The 21,621-nt window shown below is 41.1% G+C and overlaps 1 protein-coding gene across 5 annotated transcripts; it reads left to right on the forward strand.

The window, feature by feature from the left end:
- Nucleotides 1-234: 234 nt before the first annotated feature.
- On the forward strand, nt 235-20,682 carry SRSF11 (serine and arginine rich splicing factor 11). Of its 5 annotated transcripts, none has more exons than XM_083846817.1 (13): nt 235-506; nt 686-823; nt 6,262-6,395; nt 10,374-10,483; nt 11,960-12,052; nt 13,186-13,235; nt 14,387-14,514; nt 15,689-15,770; nt 16,935-17,066; nt 17,566-17,655; nt 18,350-18,445; nt 19,076-19,214; nt 19,323-20,682. In XM_083846817.1, exons 1-13 carry the CDS (start codon nt 250-252, stop codon nt 19,518-19,520), a joined length of 1,647 nt encoding a protein of 548 aa, XP_083702943.1. In that variant the 5' UTR covers nt 235-249; the 3' UTR covers nt 19,521-20,682. The 5 variants fall into 5 exon arrangements, with proteins under 5 accessions (XP_083702943.1, XP_083702944.1, XP_083702945.1 ...); XM_083846818.1 differs by having other exon boundaries at nt 19,326-20,682; XM_083846819.1 differs by having other exon boundaries at nt 282-405.
- The last annotated feature ends 939 nt before the right edge of the window (nt 20,683-21,621 follow it).

A 21,621-nucleotide genomic window follows, 5' to 3' on the forward strand; every position in this document is an offset into this window, starting at 1 on the left:
AGCCTTTAAAAAAAGGCTAGCGTCCACCAGTTTTGTGCGACGCGCTCAAGTTAAACTTGGCTGGAGGAAGACACAGCTGCAAGCGCAGGGGTGAAGCCAGCTGAGGTGACTCCCTCAGAAGCCGTGACAAGGGCTGGGAGGGGCGGCCCTCCTACACCGATTAACTTATAAAACCGCCTTTATGCACGTTAACGTTGGTCACTTCAGAACCACCCTCAGGCGCTCGGGAGCCAGCCGACCGCTCTGCGCATGCGCCACACTCCCGGCGCGCACGCACGGAGGCGCAGCAGCCCCTTCCCCCCCCTCCCTCCCCTCTCGCCCCACCGCGCAGGCGCCGCCCTCGCGCGTTCCCGGCTGAGGCGGGAGGGGGCGCGCACGCGCGGTGGCGGCGGCGGCGGCGGCTCGGTGCGGGCCGCGGGGCTGCGTGCGGCGGCGGGGCGCGCGCGCGCTGCGCCTGCGCGGGGGCGGCGGCGGGGGATTGTGGGATACTGCGGCCCGGCGGGCGGGTGAGGCGCCGCGCGGCGCGGCGGGGGCGGCGGCACCGGGAGCGGCCGGGCCGGGGCGGGACCGAGCGGGGGGGGGGGCCGCTGGGGGCCGCCCGGAGCCGCCCGGAACCGGGGGAGCCGGGGGAGCCGCCAGGCCCTCGCCCCCCTGACCCCCCTCCCCTCTCCCCGTGTGTTCGCAGCGGCGGCGCGATGGCCTCCAGCAGCGGCACCGACGTGATCCAGGTGACCAACGTGTCCCCCAGCGCCAGCTCCGAGCAGATGCGGACGCTCTTCGGCTTCCTGGGAAAGATCGAGGAGCTGCGCCTCTTCCCCCCGGAGTGAGTCCGCGGGGCCCGCCCGGCCCCGGCCCTATCCCCTCCCCCCCCCCCCCCCGGCACGCCTCCCGCCGCCATGGCGCCCGGCACGGCTCGGCACGGCCCCGAGGCGCGGGCCCTTGGGGCCTTTGAGGCCCCTTTTCCAGGGGAGCCGCCTGTGCGGGCAGGGCAGGGCGGGCAGCGGGGCTGCAGGAGGCTCCCGGGGGCCTGGTCCCCAGCTGGCGTTAGGGACATCGCTGTGCTTCCCTTGTAAAAGTTCACGCAAAGCGGGCGGCTGGTGGCTTGTATGCAAACGAGATCCGTGCCGTTTTCAGGGAAAAAGGCATCACGGAGCGTTCTTTTTATCACTCAGCCTTCAATCGCTGCTACCCCAAAGCCGGGGGAGCTTGTCCATCCCGCCAGCCAGTCACAGAGGCACGCTGAGAATCAGTATTTCGCGTCTCCGTGCAGTTCCTTTGAGTTGGCCAGCGGTAACATCGTGTCGGGAATTAAAGCGCGGAAGGAAGGGGGATGTGTTCGTAGCTGGGGTGTGGGACAGTGCCAGGCCTGAGCGCTGCTTTGTGAGGGCCGGGACAGCTGTACTGCAGCGGCATAAGAGCAGTGCTCAGCAGCCAACAAAGTGAACCACCTTTAAAAAAAAAAATGCAGTTATTTGACCTGCTGCTCGATACTTTTATGTTTTGTCCAGTTTTCAAGAGAGGTTACTATAGGTGAGTTCTGTTTCTGAAACTTTGTACTGTTTTAGATACATATTAACTAATGTGTTGGAAGATCGCTTCTGTGCTTTCGAATGAAGTGTTCTGAGGAGGGAAAAAAAAAAAGCCCAGCCCAGCAGCTCTCTTTTTGCCACACCTGAGGCCGGCTGTGTGTTCGGGACCTACCTCCTTTGCACAAATGTGCTGTGAGGTGCTGGCCCCGCGAGACCTGGCTCAGAAGCCTGCGAGGGGTATGTGGTAGGGCTGGGCGGTGAGAAGGGACATCTGGCTCTGGGGAGGCTGAATTGTATCCCTGTGTCTGTAGCGTTTGGTACTAGCTGGGTACCAGGGCATACCTGTGTTCGAGGGAAACTTTTTGGATTGTGTCCTGGTGTAAGTTTGTTTCCGCCAGGCTGGGCTCCTGCACTTGCCTACTGGCTTCTGCCTCCTTTGTTCTGGCACCGATGGTTTTGTGGCTTCAGCCGGGCCACTTGGTTGCTGCAGAAGAACAGTGAGCCGCCTGCCTTCACTCTGTGCCCCCGAGGGCTCGCTGCTGACCAAGGAGAAGGCAGCACGATGCAAATAATGCCAGTGACCCAGATTCCAAGTATCTCAAAGCAGGAGACTAAAACTCAGCGAAAACGTTTGGCCTACATTTCTTAGGCTTCCAATCTCTAAGTGAAAGAGGAAGGCAGTACTTCGAAGCGCAGGGATGTCGGGATGGCTTCCGAGTATTTACGAAAAAGGCAGAGCTCTAGAAGAGGTTGATGCAGAAGAGGAAACGCATCGTAGCTAAGTGGTCTTGCACGGAAATGGAGAAAATGCTGAAGAGCTGTGGGATTGAACTTTGTGTCTTCGTTGCAGAGCGTAGGGCTTGGTGGAAAAATAGCACTTATGCAAATTGTGCGTGCTATTTAAATTAGGTAAAGGTTGTGCTGTTGATGAAACGAGAACTCGTGGGTTTGGGGGCTGGGGTTAAATTTCTAATTTGACTATTTTAAGTTTTTTTCTGCTGTTCCCGTTGTGTGGCTGTCCCAGCAGAGATGCCGAGGGCTCTGCCTGGCACCCCCAGCCCCGCCGCGGGTCTCCGCTGGGGTGCGCAGGGATCGGCCGCGGCAGGCCCGTGCCGGGATGCAGCGCCAGGGGGCAGTGCTTTGCTCCGCCGGCAAACTGCGGTGGGAGGGATGCTTTAGTCTTCAATTTCACTTCACCCTGAAGAGAGGTTTATTTCCGAGCAGCAGCAGGTTCTTTCATCTCTTTGAATGCTTTCCAGTTCCTTCTCCTGGCTTCTCCCGGCCGTTGGCATTCACCCGTTTTGGGCGGTAAAGGACAAATGCGTAAATTCTCTCCCTAATCCGAATCTCTCTGTCCCAGATTATACCGGGGTTCTTTCTTACACGTGCTGTTCCTGGGCACTCTGTTTCCATTCCTCTCCTCCTTAGCTGATCTTTCTCTCCTGTCACTCTGATCCTGCTGTCCCCTGTAGAAGTTTGTTATCATCGTGGGCTTCCAGAACAGAAGCTTCCTGAACTTCTCTCCATTTCTCCTTCCCTGCCATCATCCATCCCCATCCTAGTTTATTTAATCAGCTGTTACAGGTTTTATGTGCGCCTCAGCCTCGTGTTGCAGCTGTAATCCACAGCCGGCTCCGTGACTTTTCTTCCTTGAAAAGGAGGGTTTCATCCCTGCTGCTTCTGCTTTTCCCCAGCTCCGTGACAGGCAACACTGAAAACTGGAGGGAATGGACTTCGGAAAGGGCTTGAAAAAAGAAATATAGATACATCCACACATTTTTTTTTAAAAAGAAAAAAAAGCTAATTTCAGCACATCCTGTTTAGCCTAAGAAAAGTGCCTTTACATCAAAATGTAAGTACAAAAGGATTTACTGGTAGGACTGCTGTCGGTGTTACACCGGTGTGTTTTCTGGCCTTGCCTGTGGATAGGAACGGTCCGGTCAAATTGTTACGGATGGAGAAGTTTACCGAGAAAAAAGCACATTGGATGGAAAACTAACATCTGCAGAGTTAAAGCTTAATAAAATTAGGAACGTACATCTTAATAATTTGATAAGCTGGATGACACGGTAATTGCGAGATCTTTTCCCTCCTCTGCAATAACTGAAGTGACAGCTAGACGGAGGCGCTCCGCAGAATCCCGGCTTTGCTTGCAGCTACCGCTGGGAGCTGGGTGCTCCGTGAGAAAAGGATGACAACTTGGACTTCGAAGTGAGGAGCACGGCTGGGTATTTTTACTCTGCTTCTTCCCACTCCAGTATGAATATGGTAATGCCGAAGAGCAGCTCTTGCTCGCACCATCTAGTCACTCCAGCCTGCTCCTAGCTTGATTTTACGTTAGCGAGAACGTTTATGTAAGCGGCAGGAGCGTGCCTTCAAAGATCAGGTTAATGTTTAAAATGCTGGCTGCGGTGTGCGGGAGCTCTGGTTCTATTCGGGGGTTAGGAGGTGAAGGCTGGAGTGCCCCGTTGTACTCCAGAATCGATGCAGTGTCGAGCCACAGTAGGTCGTCGTGTGTCCCAGCGCTTGTCCCAGTGGTGTGTGGAAGTTACTGACGTGGTCCGTCTCTGTTGGGTCAGAACGGCCTATCCTTGGCATCCGTTGTGCGTGTTCTGTTCGCAGCCGCAGGTTGGATGTGTGATTGGGAATACATTGAACATACGTTGGTGCACTTGTTTTTAAAAATGCTGGAGCGCACGAGCATAGCCGCACGTGTTAGGCTCAGTTGCTTTCGCAGACCTCGCTAGTTGCCTGGTTTTGTATGTAGGGGAGCTTCCGTGTCGCCTGATGCGCGCCTGTGAACAGAATCCGCTCTGTTCCGTACTGCCACGTTATCGCAGGTATTCTAAGAATAGGTGTGAAAATGCTGTTCTGCGTTTAAATAATAAATTGCTTACTTTTTTTATAACTTAGATTAGCACACCATCTGGGTATGCTCAAACTCCTTGATTTACTTCTCTTAAAACTTTACCACTGTGATTTTATTAAACACTATTTGCTCATGCTTCTTTCTTTTTACGTTTCTGCAGACTCCTTTAGAAAACGTTCTGTTTTGGCACTCTAAGGTGCATTCGATAGGTAGAAATGAGATAATTTCAAATCTTCAACTCAGCGCTGTTTGTCTCTACAGTGTTACATTCCAAGTTACTAACTGCACGATGCTGGATGAGGTGGATGCTTCTGGCTTTAGTACTTTTAAAAGATAAAACGCACTGGCTCCAATCTAGTTTTTAATGTCATTGTCATTGAAGACAGCTGTTGAGTTTACGTAACTTGCACGTTGGGCTGCGCCTCTGCTTGGTGGTGAAGGTTAGGTAGTGTTTTGGCATTTGCCCCGACAAAAACTTGTATTAGGTGGTGTTCTTGTTTGGCATCAAAGTCATTCTCCGTGCTCCTAAGTTCTGACAAGTTCTCTCTCAGTTGATTAAAGACTTGGATCAGTTTTCTTCACTTAGATGGGTTTGGCAATGGGATGCACTTCAAAAAACTACTACTGTACCTGTTTCTGGGTACCTGCTTAGTGAAGGCAGGTGATTGTCGTGAGGAGTTCCTCAGCATCATTCACACCTAGCTCTTTGGAATAATTTGTGTCTGATGCTTGAGGGCAGATCTGAAGGGTAGGCGTATCTGGCCCTGGTTAGAAGCTGGGGTTTGAGGGACTTGCTGCTGCTTGCTGCATCTGCTCGGGGTCTTCTGTAGGCAGCTCTTAGCTCATCTGCGGCACAGTTGTCTGCGTAACGTTTTCTTTTGCTCTCTTGTAGTTGATGCCTCTTGCTAAAGGAACATCTGCGTGGTTTTCTGGCTATATGGATTTATGAAAAGTATTCTGGACCTTTATTGAGTTGATTTTGTTCCACTACCACCCCCCCATGCACGTTGGGTTTGTTTGGTGTATAATTCTTTCCTGCTCTCGTAGGAAGGACACACTTCTATTTTTTGAAGTCACTCAAAACTTGCGCGGTCTCTTTTGGATTTTCCATGCCCGAGGATTTTTCCGCAGCTCTGCTGACAGGCACTTGTGTGAGCTGCGGGGTAGGCAGGGGCCCGTCTTACGAAGAATTTTATGGTTACTGGTGGGTTGTTTAGAAAGTTTTCACCTGCTGGTGAGATTTCAGCTGTAGTTTTGCCTACGTGAATTTCCTGAATTTTATGGGTTTGGTGCTGTTACTGCTGAGTAGTAGGCATATATTTAGCAGTGTACAGCCCCTCAAAATGAACTTGGCAGTTTTTGTGCGTGAGTGTTTGGCTAAGAGAAGTATAATGGAGGTTGGGTTAGAAGCTTTCCTGAAACTGTGTTAATAGGGAAAATCATACTGGTATCTTGCATCATTATCCTCTTCACAGTGTGCTGCAAAAATCTGATGTGGGGGCTAAAGCAGAGAGTATAAAACTACTGTTCTTGTGAACTTCTGTCATATATGAAGTAAGATAATTTTATTTCTCTTAAGCGCTTCATAGCCTTCCTTTCTCACAGATAGGTCATGAAAACTCATTTGCATTCAGGTGACTGGGCACAGATATATCCTGCGTACTAGAATTCATTTTCAGTTACAGATGAGGCAATGAAACTGTTTCTGTGATTTTACAGGAAAGTGGCTTCATCCAGCTGTAATTTTTTACATAGTCCAAACAACTTTCTCGTTTGGTGAAAGGGGAGAGACCGCATTAGTTACAAGTCTCATGATGGCAGACAAGTTTCCATTTAACTTCTTTCTTTTTCTTTCTTTTCCAGTGATTCTCCTTTGCCTGTTTCATCACGTGTCTGTTTTGTAAAGTTCCATGATCCCGACTCGGCAGTTGTGGCCCAGCATCTGACAAACACTGTATTCGTTGACAGAGCGTTGATAGTCGTACCATATGCAGAAGGTTTGTGAATTGTTTAATGGCCTATGAAGCCAACATATGATGGCATTTCGTTTCGGTATAGTTCACAAAAATGAGGATTAGTAAAATGTCGAACATATGAGAGATTAACATTTTGAAACCCTTGGTATATTGCAATTTGCCCATGGATTAAATATTTCTTCGTTGTTTAGCAACACTGAATGAAATTGGGGAGTTTAACTCTTACTGGGTTTGTATGCCTTCAGTTTAGAATATGAACAGTTTAGGCAGAATTACTTGCAAATTACGCTCTTTATCAATTTCAGTGAGATGTTTTCCTAAGTGAACTTACGCAAACAGGTCAACATTTTAAGGAAATTTTGCCTTAATAAGTCTTTGCTTCTTTCACATATGCATAAGTCTCTTCATGAGAACGGTTTCTCCCTCCCTGAGAGGACATGGGAGAGTAGATTAACGTTTTGAGAGGTGCTGCCACTGTATTTAGTTGGGAGCTTCCCTGGAAAGCCATTCACTCTCGTTGTGAACTCCAATATACCAAGGGTTTGAATAATTATGGTTTAATTGGGAAGCGAGATCTTCCAAGAGGTGCCAAACGGGCACTGGTGCTAGTTTTTATTCCAAGTTTTCTTGTTCAGCCTTGCTATATTTTATAGAATTTCACTAAATAATAAACTCTTCTCTCTGTTATTTGTGTGTGTGATTTTTGTAGTGGAGAAGGCAAATGCAAAGCCCTTCCAGATGACTGAAAAACAGTGGGTCCTCTGCAGCTACAGGGGATTCTAGACATTAACTAAAGGCCAGCAAGCACTCAAGTCCCCAAGTGTTTTCCTGGTGTAACCACTTGTTAACTACATTTTCTCTTCTTCTTTTTATTTTTACATTTTAGGGTGTTACAGTAATTTGAAAGGCAATGAGCAGGGTTTTTGGAACTTAAAAGCAAAGTGCTGAGAAGACACCTCTTCTTGCAGAAGTCTTATTAAACTCTTCTAGACTTGCTTTAGAAGTAATTGATTTCCATTGTACTGTTTCTTGATTTACTTCTGAAATAATGGATTTTCCCAAACTGCTTGAATTAAATACAACCTCTGCAGATTAAGTCATGCTACAATAATAAATTTGGTACATGGCCTGGGTTCAGACCTTTTGCCAAGACATAATGCTATAGAATGTCTTTTGAGGCCTGGGGAGCTGTCTTATCTTCGTATTCCTGCAATTTAAAAGATACGAAAACTTAATTTATGGGCTGTAGGAATCTGCAGCATGACCTTTGACTGAGACTTGCTGCTTTTTGCAAGTACAGAACACGTTCTGAAATTGCTGTTGAGTTATTGCCTCTGCTTTCGCTAGTTTAGGTATAACAGCAGTTGAAAGACATCTCATTCTCCTCTTTATATTAAAGCCTGATAAAGTAGCGGTCCATCTGAGTTTATACTGAAATACTCTCCAAGGCCAATGGTGAAGAATGTTAGTGTTTAACTTTTCCAGTAAGGATAAAAACAATTTTCTCTTTGTCCGTCTGACTTGTCCATTGTGCTTGATGGTGGATAAATCTGGCACATAGAGAAATCTGCCCAGTAGTTTTGGTTTGGACTGTATAAAGAAAATAAAATACCCATTTATCATATTTTAATGGGCCCGTTTAAGTCACGGAGTTCCTTATGGGCTGTTTCTTGTGGTGGTAAATCAGAATGATAATGGGTTTGGCATGCTGTTGTGGCATGTCGCAAGAGATGTGTTCAGCCGATAAAGTTATGCCCCCTTGTTCTGTAATCATACGCTTTTGTCCCTGTATTGGAGTATAGTTTTCCCTCCAAATACATACTGCCAGGCTCCCAATTCACCAACTTATTTAAGCACGATACAGCAAGGTTCTTAAAGCCACAGTGGAATTGCTCACGTGCTTAAAGTCAGGCAGATGCTTAACTGGTGTGCTGAACTGGGCCCTTTTTGCTTTTGTTTTCTGCTGTGATAATTCTGTATTAATATTGCCTGTCGCTAAAGTGAATGTTTATTGTCTGTTTAGTGCAATACTTATCCCCTATATCACAAGTGCACTCCAATTGTAGCATACACAGACATTTTGGTGTTGGCTGTTGCTTTGTGTTATAGAACTATACACAAAGTCTACGGTAAGGTTTAGTATTAATTGTAATTTTCACTGTGATATTCCTAGATTTGGAAGGAACTCTAAGATTAAAGGTGGCTGGGGGGGGTATTTAGGTTCTTTGGTTAATGTTTGTTTCTTTTGTCTGTTTCTTTTTCTTTCATTTCTACACATTCATACAGTATTTCATGGTTCTAACAAAGCAGCAGTAAAAAAAACTCTTGAAGCATGAAAATTAACTGGTGAGGGGCCTCATTGCTTTTTTTTTTAATTGTAGTTTATTTATTTCTAAATACTTTTTTAAAAAACAATTAGAGGATCGGATGCATGATTTTTTTAATGAATGCAGATCTTCTATGAGGTGTCTCAAAATAAGTCTGAGGATTTGTATTTAGATGCCAGAAATGTTGTAGTTGCACTAATTTGAAATGTTTAGATATAATTTATAAATATCCTCTGAGACATAATTTTGCATGCAAAATTACCCCATAATCTTTCTGTAGGTATGTTAATATATTTATGCATTAATGCCCTTTATCTAAATGACCTTTTTCCCCCCTCTCCCTCCATAACTTTGGGTATCTAAATTGATGACAGCTCAATGACACAAGCAAGATAACAGTGCTGTGTATTATACATTTGTTTATATTATCGGCACTTCTCAGTATAGGTGGAAGGAACCATTACCTTTATTTAACAGTGGTTTTTCTTTTTTGTTGTTGTGTTTTACAGTTCTTTTCCCTGGTTCAGCCTGAACTATATACCAGGCCCTGCTGAAAATACCACCCAACAGTTTTCTTCTGCAGCTTATCCAGTTTCTCTTAAGTGCCCTGTACATATTGTATGTTTTATGATGAGATGCAGTTTCTTAATATGTATTACAGAAACACTACTGGTATTTGCAAATATATAGTAAAATTGTTTTATTGAACTCTCATTTTGGGGGCTTGGGCACATTAACAAATTAATCCATCTGTATAGGGCTTTTGCTGTTGGATAGAATAAAAAATACCGACTTAAGTACTTGTTTCACAGTAGGACCCTTAAAATTATATGTGCAGAGCAGGCAGTAAAATAAGACACTTGTCTTAGTTGGCTGCAAGATTTGGGGCCGGAAGTTTCTTCTGAAATGGCAGTATGTAGCAGCATTCTTGGTACAATAAGCATGGCACATATTGGAACATAAGCATTTTACTGCACAGGTAAGGAATGTGCCACCATATACTGTACGTATGCACCTGTCCACCCACAGACACACAGAGCGTGTATTTGAAGATCTGCAGAGACTTTCATTCTTATTTGACAAGTCAGCAAAAGCCCTACGCTTGATTCAACAAAATATATTTCCGTACCTTCTCTTAAGTTTTACAAAATTTATATGGTAGGTGTAAAAGAAAACATAGTGAACTGTACCATATTATTAACCCCTAAATCAAACTTTTTTTGTCTTGTGTATCTTGATTTTTCTGTGTGCTTTATAGTGAAGCAGCCGACACGAGTCGTTGTTCATAAAACAGCTTTTGAAAGTTGAGAGCACACCCCTGGAGAACCGACTGTGCTTGCTTACGTTTGGTTCATGACTTAAAAATCGAGTACAGGTGATGAAATCTTGGCAGTGTTAACAAAAAAGTAGTGTGTATTGTGCTATTTTTTTGCTCTAGATACTTAACCATTTGTAGAGAAAAAGGAACAGTCAAATTTTCACACATTGAAGTTTCGTTCTGACAAAAAAATTTAATGATAAATATTAATAGACATCAAGCTTTGTATTTTAGCCAACATAAGTACTTTCAACAAACTCAGGTGGTGTATCAGGGAGACATTTTCTGGGTGTATTTGTGTATTTTCTGCCTTTGAAATAGAATGCCTTCTAATGCCAGGCTATTTCTCTGCAGGAGTTATTCCTGATGAGACTAAGGCTTTGTCTCTCTTGGCACCAGCTAATGCTGTGGCAGGTCTGCTGCCTGGGGGTGGACTCCTGCCTACTCCCAACCCACTTTCTCAGGTAGGCTTTCCAATTAAGACTGAAGCGAAGGGAAACTATCAGATATATCGTTAGATGCTAATTTGATTATTTTGTTGTTGTTGTGTTTCTTTGGGGGGTGGGGGGCAAATACACTGTGCTAATGCCGATTCCTAGAATGTCCTAGCTTGTGTATCTTGATGGATAGTGTTGTTACAGCTGTCTGATACAATTTGTGGCAAAGCAGTAACCAGGTGCTAGGTGGAATGCTGCTGTTTCCGTAATATGACACTTCTGGTGTCTCCTGGCCTCTGTGTTTGCATCGATTTGTTATCCCTCTCTTCTCCATCATACACTTACTGACAAGTTGGACAAGGAGTGGAGATCTTACAGATGGAAGTTTAAATTCTTGAAGTTTGAGAGAGTGATGTGCTGTGGAGAGAGAACTTCCATTAATACTCCAGCTTAAGGGGGGAGAAAATTGCAGTATGTATTTTCTCTATCTAAATACACAAAAATTCACATGGAAGATGAGCAGTAAGAGTAGTACAGTATGGAAAATTTCTGTCAAAGAACATATCTTACTACAGAATAGAGAAGCAAAGTACAAGAGGCAAATTAATAAGAGTTAGGCTTTGTTAATTCTGCACTTTTCAGATTACATCTTCAGCTTGTGCTTAGGATTTTGTGTAGCTTCTGTTATTTCTGATTGCATTGAAGATGTACTTGCCACTGCTCAGGAGCTCCTTTTAACCTTACGGAGAGGGAAAAGTCTGAAGTATAATTTTGAAACCTGAAAGTTATGGAAGAAGCTTGTTGCAGGCAGCACAACAATAATTTATCTAGCAGCTTTGTTGAACTGGTTGACAAATGACACTCACAAGTGCCAGAGCAGACCAAAAGAGAAGAAAAAGAGAGAAGTAATGGGAGGGAGAACAAGACCTCATAGCAACTGTGAACCGTCTGATTAGTGTAAGATCATGAGTTTTTCAGCAGGTTGGTTCCAGTCTGCGTTTTGGTCATCTCACTTTAAATGGCCGAAAAATGATGTTCTTTTATGAGGCTTCTAGATCCATGTCTTAAGGAATTCAGACCCATTCTCCCAGAAGCTTTTTAAACTATTTGCCATTTTTAACCAAATTTGAGAAAAATAAAGAAATGTAATAGTCTTTTAACATAAAATATGTTAATTTCAAATCCTGGACTGACTTAAATAGGAGGTAATTGGCTCAGAAACTTTTAATGAATTATCATAGTAACTCTTGACAGAATTTCATTTTAAACTATTTCTTGAATGTATTAGAAGGATTTACTTTTTTTTTCTTACCTGCTGGGATGCAGAGGAAACACTTTCATTTGAGGGTATTTATAGAAAGTACTGAAGTACTCTTATTGACCTTACTATAAAGTTTTTCTGGCTAGCTTCAAATCTCCAAGCATGTAATGCTTGTAAACTTTGAATTATCAGCTTTTTATCGATTTTAATATGGCTTTGACTAATTGCTGTCTTTGTTACAGATTGGTGCTGTTCCTTTAGCTGCTTTAGGAGCTCCTGCTCTTGATCCTGCCCTAGCTGCTCTTGGGCTTCCTGGAGCAAACTTAAACTCTCAGGTATGTCACACATTCTAAAATTTTCTTTATTGTCCCTAGCATGTAGACAGATGGGCTAAGATTCATGACGCTTTTAGTGTTCACCAGTGTATTAAATACCAGCGTGAAGATCAGGAAGTACTGTACTTAGGTTTGAACAAGTGTTACAAAACACTGGTGGGTGATGTTGCTGGGAAGGTGCTGGTTGGACCAGATGATCTTGGAGGTCTTTCCCAACCTTTATGATTCTGTGATTCTAAAACATCACCAAAGGCTTATATAAGAACCAAATACTGTACAGACAGCATGTTCTGTAGATAAACATTGCATTAAATTAGTAATGCTTCTTTAAGAAATCCTTCATTTAGCATTCTATTTCTGCATGCCACACGTAAAACAAAACCAAATAATAGTGACAACAAAATAAAAGAAAGCAAAATAAGCATTCTAAATGCAAATTAGAAAAATACACATTTGGAATGATGAATCACTTTCTTTTTTTCCTTAAACCAGTTGATTGTAAAGCTGTTTGGATTCAGCAAATGGCTGCCTCCGTATCTATTAATGTATTGTGAACAAAACATTTTGCTTTGTTAATATACCATTGGTTCGTGATGTTACCAGCGGTGATAATACCTGGATTTTTCTAAGAGCTGTAAAATACATTTTGTAATGAAATTTTTAGAGTAAAGAAGCTACTGCATATTTATAAGTTGACACTGAAGACTTTCCATGGGCGTGTGACTTAGTTCCCTGATGAGGTTGCTATTCTCTTGGAGTGACAGAGAAATAACTTGTAAATACCAGAAGTATGTACCGGTTTGTATTTTGAAGTGCTTTGATACCACACAGGAAAGTCTGTTTGGCCCCTTTGGGGGGAAAAAGAAGTACTTAAGCATCCCTGAAATGTAGCGGTCAGACCTTCGTCCCCACCCTCACCCCCATCCACAAGTTTTAAAATAAAATGGTATATCTTTCTGTCTGTAAGTTACTGGGGGCTTGTTTTGTGTCCTCGTCCCCCTCTTTTTTTCTTTTCATCTGTAGAGATTTTTGTATGGACACTGCTGGGATTTTTGTATAGTCATTGCTGAGGGTGATGATAATCTTAAGCATATGCATCTTCTGACATGCTTTTAACTTTTTTTTTCCCACAGTCTCTTGCAGCAGATCAGCTACTAAAACTTATGAGCACAGTGGATCCAAAGTAAGCTTCAGTATTTACAAATATTTGTCCAGTACACTTAATCTTGGCAATTATATCTGCTGCGATTCAGTATCCAGTCTTGCGGAGAAACCTAATATCTTAGAGATCTTTTGTGGGTTCTGTTTTCTGTAGTAAGGAGAAGAGGGGCAGGAAACTAAGATTATTCAGCCTTGGATCTATGGAATAACACCAGTCCACCCTGGAATTTAATTGTGTTAAAGACAGAAATTTAGTTTCTTGTATGATGTTTTTGCCAGAGGGGCAGCGCACCCCTTTAAACAAGCTATGGTTGAGAATGATCCAAAGTGAGCAACAGTTGTAAAAGACTAGAATAAGAATCTACATATGTTACAGCTGTCAGAAGGTAATAAAAGATAGCAGGTCTTCTTACTTTATAGAAGAAGGAGCAAATAACAATAAACACATGTATTTGCTAGTTTTTATTTCAGTTTATAGAAAAAGAACGATTTTGTCCAAAACGTTATAATATGTGAAGAGCGATACCGGTGGATAAAGCTGGATATGTTCTATCTCCATTTTTAATTTTATTCCAGCATATTATTCTCTTTTAAATTGACATTTCTGTAAGGAGAGAATGTACAATTAGTTGAACAAACTAGTTATCGAGGGTAATATATTAAATAATATCAGTCAGAGGTATGGTTGCGTATGCCTGATTGTCTTTAAAACTACCATGTAGAGCAGAACTTCTGAAATTTAATTTTCATCACTGTTTGTGGGGTTCTCAGTGTGGCTTATAGAGTGGAAACTGACTTTCTACTGTGTAATATATTTCCTGTGGAGTTGCTCTTTCAGGTGATGAAAATTGAAATTGCATTATACAAAAATGTACTGAAAAGCGTCATTAGAAACTTGCCTATGCAAGACAATGTGAACTCTCCTATTTATAGCATACTAGAATTCTAAAGCCATGTGTGCTGGTATTTTATACAACTGTTGTCAGTGCAGACTTCATTCTGGACTTTTTCATCATAAACTTACTTCTCTGTTATTTGAGTGATGACAAAATGCAGACAGGGTCTGTTTCACTTGGATCAGTCATTTTGGATAGGCTATAAACTGACAATGGAGGATTGTGATGTTTGGATTCTGACGTACTGAATAGATAAAATTCTGTTTTTCTATTCCAGGTTGAACCATGTAGCTGCAGGTCTTGTTTCACCAAGTCTGAAATCAGATACCTCCAGTAAAGAAATAGAAGAAGCAATGAAAAGAGTACGAGAAGCACAGTCATTAATTTCTGCTGCTATAGAGCCAGGTAATTTTAAATCATGGAATTTTCAATTCAAGGTGTTTTTTTTTAAGTACTGTATGGCAAAAAGTAATGGTCAGCACAATATTGGCTTAATGCTTTCATGATCTGTGGTGACTGAATTTATAGTTCACAAGCGTTTAATTGTGCTACAGAGTTAATGCTGCAAGTGTCCTGCAGAATGATGCAGGGAATCATCTGTTGTTTTTCCAAAGTTGACTTGATTTGAAGATAGCAAAATGCTTGAGCTTCCGCTGTTTGAAGTTCATATTGCTATCTCTGAGACTTCATTGGAAACAGCAAGAGACTTCACTTTGACATCTTTGATATGTTTGTTCGTGGCGATGTTTTTCTTTCTTTTAATTCCTGATCTGCAGACGTTAGTAAATATTTTTCTCTTTTGGAGTTCAGTTCTGTAGATTTCTATTTTAAAATGAGGTGCAGCAGTTCATTCACAAATGTCGGATCCACTAAGTCTGAGAAGTAGAATCATAGAACAATTCAGGTTGGAAAAAAGTCGAAGATCATGTAGTCCAACCTTTAGCCTAAAAAGGACTAAAGTCCACCACTAAACCATGTTTGCTACTAAGTTCTAAATCTACGTGTTTCTTGAAGACCTCCATGTGTGGTGACTCAACCACTTCCCTGGGCAGCCTACTCCCAGTGCTGCACGACCCTTCCAGTAAAGAAATTTCTCCTAATAGCCAACCTAAACCTCCTCTGGCACAACCTGATGCCATTTCCCCTTGTCTTATCACTTGGTGCCTAGGAGAAATTACTTGGAACATATTCAAAACCATCTGAGAGATTCTTTAGCCCTTCACAAAATGGCAGAGATGCAGGGATTTTAACAAGGCTTTCATTGCCCTGCAGTTGTCATTTTTTTAATCTGTCTTAAATTAAGAATTGCCTGAATTTTGACTTCTTCAGTTTTGCATACAACTTTGTTGGTTTTATCTCACATACATGTCTTTGTCATCTGTTCATTCTTTGACTTGTCTTTTGGGGAAAAAAAAAAAAGATAAGGCCTATTTTGAAATGTCAAAAGAACTCCTTAGGTTTTCGTTATTGTATTTATATGTATAGTGTGAAGCCCAACTTGTTTTCCTTTATAAAATCTTTTTGATTACTAAAATAACATTAGCATCTTTTTAACTATACTTTTCCTTTCCAACTCCAGATAAAAAAGATGAAAAACGAAGACATTCAAGGTCAAGATCACGCTCGAGGAGGAGGAGGACACCTTCTTCATCTAGACACAGGTAGTTACTGTATTTCCTTAAACAAACAAAAAACCAGAACAATTTCTTCAGAATTACTACTTCAAAGTGACACTGGACTCGTGGAGGCTGACAAAAAAGAGAATGCAAATGTTCTGAACAAAGCTATGACCGTGATTTGGTTTGAATGTAGTGAGATGGAGGCCTATTCCTCTTTTTATACGAAAGCTGGGAGAGTAATGCTAGCAAAAATACCTCAAAAATACCTTAAACCACTTCAGGAACTGTAAGAATGGGACATCCTCTGTCAGGGCTGCCTTTTTTTAGGATTGTTTGGACTCTGTTTTTAAATAACTTACTGTTTCTTGTTTCAGATAGGAAACAGCATAAAGCCTTGATTTTTACATAGGTCTTACTGCTATCAACACTTAAGCTACCATAGGCAGGCCATTTTGCACTAGTTCATTAAACCTCTTTTCTTTCTTCAATCTCTTTCCAGTGTGCCCATGTGGTAATTATAACTTGTCTTAAAACCAAATACTGAGAGACTTCTGAGAGCATGATTATTGATGTACATTGAACGTTTATCTGTTGAGCTGCTTGTTTCTAATATGTGCAGCAAATTCAGCTTGGTGGAAGTTACCTAAGTCAAAAATCAAAACCTAGGTCTGTGTAGGTATCGTGACTAAAGATCTTAATACTGACCTACCTAAACAAAAGCATTTGGCTGATTTTATGTTGTTGGCTCATAACCTCCAATTAGGCAGCCTGCGCCAGCCGTCTGTGCAAAGGCATTTTAACTGTGACCCTCTCATTTGTACTTACTTCTTTTTTATATTATATTATATATTTATTATATTATGCATATTCTGTAATTGGCCTTTATTTGGTTTTAGCATTTAAAAATTCTTCACGTTTCAACATGACTTGCCAGTTTTTCTCTACTATAGGACTTATTTTTTCACAATGAGCGTAGTAAGAGAGCTGACTGAAGCATCATTTCTTCTTTCGTGTCTAGCATTTGTGCACTTCCTTTTTTCTGTTTCCTCAGTGGACTGAATGTGACTCCTTTGCTTGGTTTTCTGTACTCTTTATTCTGTTTTCTGTATCATTGCATTGCAATGAAGTCAGTATTGAGATGATGAATTCTGAATGGTGTATCAACATTTCATGTGTTAACTCACATGTCCAATGTATTATTGGTAGACGGTCAAGAAGCAGGTCAAGGAGAAGGTCCCATTCAAAATCGAGAAGCCGGAGGCGATCTAAAAGTCCAAGGCGAAGAAGGTCTCATTCCAGAGAGAGAAGCAGAAGATCTAGGAGCACATCCAAAACCAGGTAATCCTTCACTAAACATATTGTATTTTCTAGAAAATAATTTAAATTCTGGTGTGTGTTTAAAAAAAAAAAAAATCCATGGAAAAATGAACAAACAGCTCTTTAATAGCAATCTCTTGTTGCGTCTTTATAGTTTGCCCTACACATGTGCACAGTTAGTCATAGAAGGAGGTAACGTGCTTTTCCTAGGAGTCAACAGTTGCAGCATGTATTAGCTGAATCATGCGTTAGTTATCGTTAGAAAACAGGGAATGTAGGCATCTAGACTTGAAGAGTTTGTGCATAGTAGTTATAAAAGAGCTCTTCTTTTATTTCTCCATAAATGTTGTCTTGTCTTCTTTTCCATTAATATAATATGACTGGCCCCAGAAATAAAAGAAATATTTATGCTATCCAGTGTAACTGTCATGTCTTCATTCATTTTCCTATACAGCAGTAGTAGTGAATACATGAATAGTCTGAAAATGACTTAAACTTAAAATGTGTATTTTTTTAAAAGGGATAAAAAGAAAGAAGAGAAAGAGAAGAAACGTTCTAAAACTCCTCCCAAGAGCTACAGCACAACTAGACGATCTAGAAGCACAAGCAGGTATGGTAACTTGAAAAATTTATGTAGTCTCAATTTCCAGTATGCTTTATCCGCTTTATCGAAGGAATTATCCACTTTATAGAAGGAACATTCTTGTATTTAATAGGATGATGATTGATGCAGATATATTGGTCGTGTGCACATGTGCTTGTACAAGTGCATATGTACTCTCTGTACCTGTGTCTGTAAGACTGTTTTTTTTCCCAGTACTGTAATTTTCTGGAGGTATCATTTGGGCTTAGGATAGTTGACTCTTAGTTGTCTAGTTGGTCTCTTTGACCCCAAAGCACTGTACTACTTGCTCTGTATCACTTTTAAACTATTTCCTGATTTCTGAATATATACTGGCATGAGGTGTAGTAGTGTTCTTTTTGAAAGTGGCTTCGAAAATCTTCTTTCTGTACTAACAAGAACAAAACTGTTTTGTGTCTGTTGTGGATAAAGTAAGAGCCAGCATCCCTAAAAGAGTTTAAACTAGAGTTTAAACTATTAATTTGTTCATTAAGGCAGTGGTAGAGTAGAAAACAGTTTACTGTGCTGATTGGCAACAGCATGGGTTCTGCAGTACTGCTAATAGTAAATATCAGTTTCTATTTATAATATATATTTATTACATTTTGACCAGTACTAATTATGGAGCCATGGATGCATTTGTAGCTTAAAAAAAAAAGGCTTTAATCTCTGTTCCCTACAGAGAAAGAAGACGTAGAAGAAGCAGGAGTGGAACACGGTCACCTAAAAAACCCAGATCTCCTAAAAGGAAAATGTCCCGGTCCCCATCCCCAAGAAGGTCAGTAAGCCAATGGGCTAAAAAAAATCTTTCTGGGGGAAAATTCTGAACCTGAACTTATAGTAAAGATCACAGTGGGGTCAACTTGCAGATGGTTTGTTTGGCATGTTTCTTCTACCTAGGCTGTGGGTTTACTTCTTAAGAGAGAGAGTGGATCTCTGCTGCCTGCTACCTTTTATCGTAATTTAATTGGATTCAAGCATAGAGCTTCTGTGTGTTAGTACCCAAGAGCTCCAAAATGAGTTATTCTAGGGACGAGGAGTAAGAGACATCCAGAGATCTTGGCCTATTTGGCTCTATACAGTACTGGTCAATTGACTTCTGGGTGGCCTAGCCATATTATGATCACTTTTCCCTAAATGTGGAAGTTGCGGTTCTCCTTAAAACACTATAATGTTGCTATTCTTAACAAAAGCATTTATTAGACTTCACTTTGTGGTGTTTGTCCTTGATCTGGAGCTAAGAAATCAAGATGTTTGGTTATTTTCTGAAAGCAAATGGTGCATCTTAGTTGCACATGACTCTTTCTCCCTTTAGATTTTTAAAACAGTGGGTAACAGTCTGGATGTAATTTGTGTTCTACTTATGGAATGGTGCGACTGTGATTTTCATTCTTCTTAAACACTGTAGGCATAAAAAGGAAAAAAAGAAGGATAAAGACAAAGAGAGAAGTAGAGATGAGAGGGAACGATCAACCAGCAAGAAAAAAAAAAGCAAAGACAAAGAGAAGGATCGAGAACGAAAATCCGAAAGTGATAAAGATGTGAAAGTATGTTTTAAAAACCTGTTTATTCACCACCTTTACTGTAGCATTAACCTTAAACCCACGGGGGCTTTGAAAGCAAGTTTTAATTTTTATTTTTTTATCTCGGCGAAGCAGGTCACAAGGGATTATGATGAAGAAGAACAAGGTTATGACAGCGAGAAGGAGAAAAAGGAAGAAAAGAAAATGGCAGATTCTTCTTCTCCTAAAGTAAAGGAGTCTACAGCAGATAAAGGAAGTGGAGATTCATCAAGGGAATCCAAAGTGAATGGGGATGATCATCACGAAGAAGACATGGATATGAGTGACTGAATTTTGCCTTTGCAGTGAACACAGCTGCAGACGTGCATCAGTGTCATTCCTGTGTGATTCTTTTATGCTGTACTTGTTAATCCTAAATCTAGATGTATACAGCTCTAAGCTATATATGGTTTGTAAAGCTCCTGATACTAACTCCCATCAAAAGCTTTATAGAAAGGTAACCATTCTTGTTCCGGACGAAAGGGATTGCGTATCCAAGCAATCTGTACTAACTTGGTGATGCTTCAAGCAAAAGCAAAAAGCTGCATGCATCTACAGCAGGCATGGACTGTTTGTTGTATGACCTCCTTTAGTAAATCAGCTCACTTATGATAGTGTTTCTAGAATTTGATTCATTGCAGTAATAGAGCAGTATAGGGAATGCACTGACTGCATGTTGATTGTGGCAGAAACATCCTAAATGTTCTAAAATCTTACAACATGGTGGATCTACTTAAGGGTCTTAAGTGTGACTACACAAAAAATGACAGTACATCTGAAAATAAGCATTCTGATATAGGTAGGGTTTTTTTCTTTTGTTTTTAAGCCATATGGCTGGGCTTTTTTTGTTCGTTTTGTTTTGTTTTCTTTTCCTGGTGGATTTTTTTGGCTTTGACAAGGTTAAAATGCACTGACCTTTTTGAGGACTTATTTTAATCTGTCAGTTCAAATCCATCCCAGGCAGCAAAAAGTGACAAGTTGTAATGGTTCTTAGCTTTTTGTCTGGGGCCTTGGGATTGAAAGTCTCTGCTTGAACTGTACCCGGTGATTAAAGGTTAATTTGTGCAGTCTTCGTAATCCAGGTTGTTTTATTTGTTAATGAGCTAGACACGTTGCAAAAAGGTAGTGCATTTTAAAATTGATCTTTGTATGCTTTTAAAAGCAAGTCTACTTGATAATGTACTTTCTACTTGATCTCAAGTTGTATAAACTAATAAATTTGTGTTACTGTCACTGCAGTAGTAATCTTATGCACACAGTGATTCCATGTTATATGCAAAGTAGGTAGGCAAGCTGTTTTCTTAGTTACAGAAGTTCAAGAGCTTTTACTTTTGTGCAGGTAAAAAGACAAAAGTAGGCTACAGTCTGTGCCATGTTGATGTACAGTTTCTGAAATTGTTTTACAAAACTTTGATAATAAAACCCGTAAACTTATATTCCTGTTCCTATAAAACTTTACTGGTATTTATTTACGCCACTGAATGTGTGAATCTTTACCTCGTTCCTTTTTAGAGAATCCATTTTTCTTCATCTATGTATTTCAAAAAGACTATAACAACTCGCATCTTTTTAAAAACTAAGTACAGTGACAAAACTGTTAAGCTTGCCATTTTAGCTTGAGTTAAATATGTTATACTAAAGAGAATTCTTTTATTTCATTTGGGAATAAAGGGAACGGGCTGAAATGGTAATCTAGAGGTATTAAGGGGTAAATACTTAAACGTATTTGTAAATTCTTCTGTATTTTCAATGAAGTATGAACATTCATCTTTTATTTTTAGGATGCTGATGGAAGACACACAAAGAGGAAGCAGCAAGTGCTTTGTACATACAAAATAGGCTGGTATGCCAGGAACTGAAACCTTACTGGTTAGAATCAGTAAGTTTTGGAGTAAAACTGTAAGTGGTGCTTGAATTTTAGAATCTGAGGAGTCAAATCACCTTTTTTTTTAAACTGTCCTTTTGCCCTAGGCAAAGTGGAACTTGCCATTTAGATATGAAGTGTCATTTTTTTAGAATTTGTAGAAATGTAAATTTTTACCAACTGTTTGAAGTATTTTGTCAATACAAAGAGGTATATGTCATAAAAGCAGTTCTAGCCTTTTATTTCTGACAGTGGAGAGAACCGGATAGTTCTTGTAACAAAATATAGACACGGACAAGGTGCATGATGTCTTCATAGATGTGCCTTTTTAGTTGTCAAGGTATTTATATGTGAAGTATAAGAACATAAAACAATTTATAGTAATAAAGTAAACCTCCTTGATCCTTAGACCTCGTTGTTGTGAAAGTCATTAACATGCTGTAATGAAAGGGCTAAGTCAGATCCTTACCAGGGTATTGAGCTAAAGGTGGTAAATCCAGGGCTGACATACACAGTGCTACATTTAAT

This window comes from Anser anser (genome assembly GCF_964211835.1).
Source record: "Anser anser genome assembly, chromosome: 8".
Classification (NCBI taxonomy): domain Eukaryota; kingdom Metazoa; phylum Chordata; class Aves; order Anseriformes; family Anatidae; genus Anser; species Anser anser.

What these genes read in the sequence shown, in the direction of transcription:
- SRSF11 (XM_083846817.1), top strand. Translation starts at nt 250, where the DNA reads ATGCGCCACACTCCCGGCGCGCACGCACGGAGGCGCAGCAGCCCCTTC. An exon ending in ATGAGCACAGTGGATCCAAA is followed by an intron (nt 13,236 to 14,386) that starts GTAAGCTTCAGT and finishes TTTCTATTCCAG; the next exon opens with GTTGAACCATGTAGCTGCAG. An exon ending in AGGAGCACATCCAAAACCAG is followed by an intron (nt 17,067 to 17,565) that starts GTAATCCTTCAC and finishes TTTTTTTAAAAG; the next exon opens with GGATAAAAAGAAAGAAGAGA.